At 45.8% G+C, this 7,099-nt stretch overlaps 1 protein-coding gene across 1 annotated transcript; it reads left to right on the top strand.

The window, feature by feature from the left end:
* Window positions 1-3,204: 3,204 nt before the first annotated feature.
* pou3f3b (POU class 3 homeobox 3b) lies at window positions 3,205-6,348 on the top strand. Its single transcript, XM_080878185.1, has 2 exons — window positions 3,205-5,187; window positions 5,583-6,348. The coding sequence occupies exons 1-2, from the start codon at window positions 3,964-3,966 to the stop codon at window positions 5,682-5,684; spliced, it is 1,326 nt and encodes a 441-aa protein (XP_080734311.1). The 5' UTR covers window positions 3,205-3,963; the 3' UTR covers window positions 5,685-6,348.
* Window positions 6,349-7,099: the final 751 nt, after the last annotated feature.

Raw genomic sequence — 7,099 nt, 5'->3', positions numbered from 1 at the left:
TCCTCTCTCCTAAACTTTAAACAAACTCCACAGCAGTGGAAGATCGATTCGTATTAAAACCCATTTTCATACTGCACTTGCCTACGCGAACTCTCTGGAGGATTCCACTGAGGGGTTTCCACTCTCTCTCTCTCTCTCTCTCTCTCTCTCTCTCTCTCTCCCTGCTTAAAAATGTGATTGATTGCACTTTTCTCCGGTGGACATTCGCTACAAAGCAGCACAGCATCTGCCCGATATTTATATATATATTTAATTTAAAAAAATAATAATAAAAAAGAGAAAAAGAAAGGAAAGAAAGAGACGGGATGGCTGGGGCGCAAACTGCGCGAGCATATTGATTTTTACGCATTCAGGAGAGAGGAAACCAAAAACAAGAAGACGAAGAAGAAGAAGAAGAAGAAGAAGAAGAAGAAGAAGAAGAAGAAGAAGAAGAAGAAGAAGAAGATGATGATGATGATGATGATGATACGAGTGCAGGCTGAAATGTCGTTTAAAGGACAGACAAGGTGGTGGTGGAGGTGGGGGAAAGAGAGCAAGCCACGAGCGAGAAGAAGAAGAACAAGAAGGCGATAAACTCCAAAACATCCCTCGTGCACAAAAAATAAACAAACAAATAAATAAATAAGCAAAGGTTATCGATGATTGTTGACTTACCTCGTGTCCGAGAAAAGTGGAGCTGGTGCCGGTGATGGTCGGTGTCGGTGTGTGTGAGTGTGTGTTGGGTGGTGTTGTGTGTGTGAGGTGGGGGGTAATAAATAAGCTTCACCGTTGCTCGCGTGCAGCCTGGAAACGGTTATCTGTGTGTCTTTTTCCTACGACTCGGTGCTCCCTGAGATTTTCTTCCCTCTGCCTCGACTGAGCAGGAGCTGTGCTCGGCTCCGCTATTATTTTCACCAAAATGTATGAAAATTTATGCAAATGAAAATCAGCACTAACTGTTCGTCTCTTGTTGTACTTGGGGATGATTTTTTTCCTCTCCCCCCCCCCCCCCCCCCTTTTTTTCCTTTCTTTCTTTCCTTCTTTTTTTCATACACAATAAATGAACCCCACCACCCCCCACTACACCACCCCACCCACCCCCAATCCGCAGCAGGGGAACTTGGGGGACCTTTTTTTGTAGTAAGCAAATAAATAATAAACACATCACATATCAGAGAGGAGTGGGTTTGTTTTCTTTCCCTGACTCCTCTTTTATGTATGTTACGTATTTCTTCTTCTTCTGTTCTTTTTCCGGTCTTGTCTTCTCTGCATATGTGCTGTCACGTTTGTGCCGCTGGCCGCCTGAGACGCCTTTTCAAAGCTGCGGCGGTGTGGACTGAGCAGCAGTAATTTAGACAGAAATCCTCACTGTATATTAATGAATGGAGGGGGCCCCCACGGCTCTGGGCCCTAGCCTGCCCATTCAATGTAAACAAATCCACGCGGCTCCCTCGATTTTTGAGCCCAGTCCAAATTAAATCTGCTGGGGATGAGGAGGAGGAGAAGAAGAAGAAGAAGAAGGGCGGAATGGGGGCGGTGGTGGTGGTGGTGGTTCACTGGCATGGAGTACACAGCTACTTGACCGCCTTATATTTGCTGTTAAATCCCATTTGCAATAAAAATCTTTGCGTCATCTTTGATTTGGGGAGCTTATGAGGCGATGTTGGGGGCTAAGGCGGGACATGCGCCGCTAATCTGCCTGAAATTCACCTGCTTACAGGCCCAAACCCAGCCAGTGGGTGCAGTGGGAGCTATATATCTGTGGCTTATTACCACCCATGCATGCGTATATAAGCACGCAGGGAGAGGGGGGAAATAGAGGGAGGGGTGGGGGGGATGTCCTCTCACAAAGGGCCCCATTCATCTCGGGGGGGGGTCATGTGGTCATCTTGAGTGACGGTGCAGGCCATGTCTCCGTAAAGGGCTGCTCAGCTCGCCCTTGTTTTGGTCACCACTTTTCTTGCCTCACCCCCAGGTGTTTTAAAAGTGACTCAATATCAATACCGATCAATACCGATATTTTTAACCCGCACGTAGGTGAGAGCAGTGTGTCTTTATTTATGACACGAGTCATCATCAATTTGCAAATTCTGAACATATATTAATGACCACAAAATCACTGAGATTTTTCTTTTAACTGTTAACTTTCTACAATAAGTAGTTAAGCTTTTCGTGCAGTGGCAGAGCTAGAAAATTTTACATGGGGGCCAGCAAGTGTGTGTGTGTGTGTGTGTGTGTGTGTGGAGGGTGGGGGGGGGGGGTCAAGGTAGGGTGGCACATACCTCTTTAGAGAAATAAGTGAAACTCACCCTGTATGTCAGTGGAGTCAACAAAATAGCCACAGGATATCCACAAAAACGACTATTTTAAGCACACAAAAGTTGGGAGACAAAAAATGGTTCAGACATTTTTTATAGTGTACGTCTGAGTTGGGTTGGTTTTTTTTTGTCATTTCCACCCCCCAACCCCCCCCCCCCCCCCCCCCCCCCCCCCCAAAAAAAAAAAAAAAAACTAGAACTAACACTCTTCAGCAGGCTACATACTGAACTTGGAGGATAAATACAAAATATCAACCCTATTGTGCTAGTTTCAATCTGATATCGATACCAGTGTTTATATCATTATTATTGATATCCTGTAAGATACAGGATGGCAGTCTCACCTGAGCCTGTTTTTTGCTTCTTTGTTTGCTCTCTTCAGCAGGTGGATTTAGACAAACCCCACAATCCTGAGACTGTAAAGCCCTTTTTTGTACACTTCTGTCCCAGAGAGGAGTGACTCCCCAAAACTAATCTTCTTATCCACTAAAACGTGCATATTTGTCTGTAAAGACACACGTGGAAGACACCAGAGAGCGTTTATCTTGATTATGGTTTAAATGTCAGTTTATCCAAACTTTATTTCCCCCGCGCTCCTCATCCCGTTTGTGTACTAGCATCTCACCACTATTTACTACCAAGTTGTACCCCAGGTTTTGTTTGGACTGCAATTAAAAATCAGCCAATCGGAACAGCCGGAAGGAGGGCTCGTGCGCCCGGAGCAAGGCTGGCAAAAAAAAAAAAAATCTGCCAATCACGCCCCGGGTAACCAATCAATGCGGACGCACGGGGGTAAAACACCGCGTCCTCTGGCTGGGAGGTGGGGAGGGTAGAGGACTTGGGGGGTGTTGGAGGGGGGCGGGGCTGTCTGGAAGAGAGAGAGAGAGATATAGAGAGAGAGAGGCAGGGGGAGAGAGAGTGAGAGAACAAGCGAATGAGAGAAGAGGCTCGCGAGCAGCGCCGCGCACTGTTCCACTGGATTGTACTTGAACGGGAGTTTGCGGTTTGGCAGGTTTATACACATCAAAACAGAACAAAGAGACGGGCTCGAGCACGGCCACAGCGCCGGGAAACAAGAGGGGAGAAAAAGAAGAAAGCGAGGGGAGAAATCTCAGCGACTGAATTACAAAAGAACTGAGGACACTCCGCTCATGGTTTCCACATCTACACGGGGACATAAACCGGGACTTTGTACGCTGTGGAGAATTTTTTTTTTTCCTTCTTCTTCGTGTGTTTTGTTTGTTTTCTGCGGCCACCGAAAGTTTGCTTCGGGACAAGCGCGTGCCGTTTTTCTTATTTGAATTTTTAATGTTCGCAGTCTCACCCCAGCCAGAAACTTTCGAGCCGGACAGCACATGGTTTGAAAAAGGGCTTCTGAAAGACGTGGATGTTTTAATCCCTGCAGTAGAATGTTGTAAACACGAGAGGATTTTATCCACTTTTTTTCTACTCCAGGATTTTTATTTTATTTTTCCGATGGTGTTTGCCAAAGAGAAAAAAAACCCTCTCCGTACTTTTAAAAGTTTGAATAATTCATGAGATACGATTTGCCTGCTCGAGAGAAGTGACGGTTTTAGAAAAAAAGAAGAAGAAAAAAGGGGGAAGAAAGAGAAAGAGAGAAAGGGAGGGGGGTTATCCACAAACATATTCATAAGGGGCTGACGGAATGGCCACCGCGGCTTCCAATCCTTATCTCCCCACCAATAGCATCTTATCGTCCGGCTCCATCGTGCACTCTGACTCCGGAGGTGGTGGCATGCAGCCGGGCAGCGCTGCGGTTACCTCCGGGTCTGGGGGCTACAGGGGGGACCCCACGGTCAAGATGGTTCAGAGTGACTTTATGCAGGGCGCCATGGCAGCGAGCAACGGGGGGCACATGCTGAGCCATGCCCACCAGTGGGTGACGTCCCTCCCGCACGCCGCCGCGGCCGCAGCGGCGGCCGCTGTGGCCGCGGCGGAAGCCGGGTCCCCCTGGTCGTCGAGCCCGGTCGGGATGACGGGCAGCCCGCAGCAGCAGGACGTGAAAGGATCCGGCAGAGACGACCTGCACACGGGCACGGCTCTACACCACAGGCCCCCCCACCTAGCTCCCCATCAGACTCACGCCGGGAGCTGGGGCAGCACCACGGCGGCTCACATCAACTCCATCTCCGGGGGCCAGCAGCAGCAGTCGCTCATCTACTCCCAGCCCGGAGGCTTCACTGTCAACGGCATGCTGAGCCCGGGCGGACAGAGCCTGGTGCACCCAGGGCTGGTGAGGGGGAACACCCCGGACCTGGACCACGGCAGCCACCACCATCACCATCACCACCAGCATCCGCACCACCAGCACCACGGAGGCGGAGGAGGCGGAGGTGTCAACAGCCACGACCCGCACTCGGACGACGACACGCCGACCTCGGACGACCTGGAGCAGTTCGCCAAGCAGTTCAAGCAGCGGCGGATCAAGCTGGGCTTCACGCAAGCAGACGTGGGCCTGGCTCTGGGCACCCTGTATGGGAACGTCTTCTCGCAGACCACCATTTGCAGGTTCGAGGCTCTGCAGCTCAGCTTCAAGAACATGTGCAAGCTGAAGCCTTTGTTGAACAAGTGGCTCGAGGAGGCCGACTCTTCCACGGGCAGCCCTACCAGCATCGACAAGATCGCGGCGCAGGGGAGGAAGCGAAAGAAGCGCACGTCCATCGAGGTGAGCGTCAAGGGGGCTCTGGAGAGCCACTTTCTAAAATGCCCCAAGCCCTCGGCCCAGGAGATCAGCAGCCTGGCGGACAACTTGCAGCTGGAGAAGGAGGTGGTTAGAGTGTGGTTTTGCAATAGGAGACAGAAGGAAAAACGGATGACGCCCCCGGGAGTGGCGCAGACGCCGGAGGATGTGTACTCTCAGGTCGGCAATGTGAGTGCAGAAACACCGCCCCCCTCCATGGACTGCAAACGAATGTTCAGTGAAACATAGAAACAGCACAGCAGAATATTTTATATCAAATTAAAACTGTTTAGGACATAAAAGCAACACCATACAGACTATCGCCAAGATAGACAAAAAAACAGAAAAAAGACAGCAAAAAACATTTTTTTGATACTGTGATTGTGAGGGAATATGAATGAGACTGCAAAACAAAAACAAGAAAAATACAAAAAAACAAAAATGTGTTATCTATTTTTCACCAGAAACAAAAAACCTTCACCCCTTCCCTTCTTTTTTTCTTTTTGTGTCCTCCCCCCTCTCTTCTTCCAGGCCCTTAAAGAAATGTCTTTACCTAAAAGGTTCCTTCTGCTTTTTTCTTTCAGGGGCATTTTTTAGTAGATTACTTAAAAGATGATGCAAGTGAAGCGAGCGACCAGAGGGTGACAACCACAAGTTCATTCCACCAGGTAATTTTGGCGCATTGAGACAACAACCAAGAGGAAACCCAAGTATTTTTTATTATTATTATCATTATTATTACTATGATTATGACGATGATGATTCCGTTTAAAAAAAAAGAAAGAAAGAAAAAGAAAATTCTCTGTCCCTCCAAATCCCTATAAAACAAAAAAGGACAAATTAAAAAATATCACCCCTCATTTCTCATTTTCCTGTGTTTGACTGAAGAAACAACAAAGGACGCTCTTTTTTTCTTTTTGGGGCTTTTACATTTTAATTATTTTTTTGTATATTCAGAAATGGGACTGAACCGCCCCTTTCTACTTCTCCATGCCCAACAATAACAAGAGAGACAGGAGGGGGGGTAAAAACTGCAACTGTGTGAAGAAGAGTGACATCCACGAGGCTTCCTTTATCATTTGCAGCTTCTTTTTGAGGTGGACTGCATGGTTTCACTTATGGAGAATTAGGGATATATTTTTTTCTTCTCCTTCCCTTTTTTGTTTGCCATCTTTGAGGCCCCTCACGAGAAAGAAAAGACGAGCAGGACCAGGACTGACCTGAAAAAAAAAATACAAAATCCTTCACGTGGGAGCTTCTTCGATTCTACCTATTATTATTATTATTAATATTATTATTATTATTATTTAATGGACACCACGAGTGGATTTTTTCTTCTTCATATAAAAACACATATATATATATATTTTTCCCCCCTCATCAACAAATAGAGACATTTGCAAAAGACTCCAGCTGCACTTCTTTGAGAGAAAAAGGACAAAAAAAGAAAAAAAATTCTGTTGCCAAGTGTGACTGAGTGGGTGCTGTGGATATCCTATTAATGCTGCCCTTTGTAAGCAGTATTCTTTGGTAGGTTTTAATAAACAAAAAGAAAAGAAAATGAAAAAAAAACTGTAAAGGCGGCAATATAGATCACTAGATCAGATACTGATCTGAGTTATTTACTTTATATTTTTCATCCAAAAATGACTTGTTTTAATATTTTATTGGGAATACTTTCAACACGGTAATTTATTTTTCTTGCCCCCCACCCTCCCCACCCCTTCCTCCTCCTCAAGGAACTTGTGTAAGATGCTTTCCCCTCTCTTGTTTTTATTGTTTTTTTGTTTTTTTTAAAAAATATGTGTAAATATATATGTATATATATTTACATATATATAAAAAAATTTGCCCTTATTTGTTTAATTTTGTTTTCTAAAGGAGCACAAATCACCATAAGCTGACCGTTGTTAGGTAATAAGGGTATATTTTGATGTGATCAGTTTGATTGTAATTTAATTTCAGTAGTGGTTCCGTACGAGCTGATTGAGACACAATAAATTTGTTAGAATGAAACGCAGTCATGTTGTGTTTTCCACTTTTATTTACTCATGTATTTAACACAAAAGCTCAAAAATAATCCAGATGCTGTTATTTGCGT

Source organism: Rhamphochromis sp. 'chilingali' (assembly GCF_963969265.1).
Source record: "Rhamphochromis sp. 'chilingali' genome assembly, chromosome: 3".
Classification (NCBI taxonomy): domain Eukaryota; kingdom Metazoa; phylum Chordata; class Actinopteri; order Cichliformes; family Cichlidae; genus Rhamphochromis; species Rhamphochromis sp. 'chilingali'.
The sequence above is the reverse complement of the archived record's forward strand: the minus strand, read 5'-3'. Positions and strand labels throughout refer to the sequence as shown.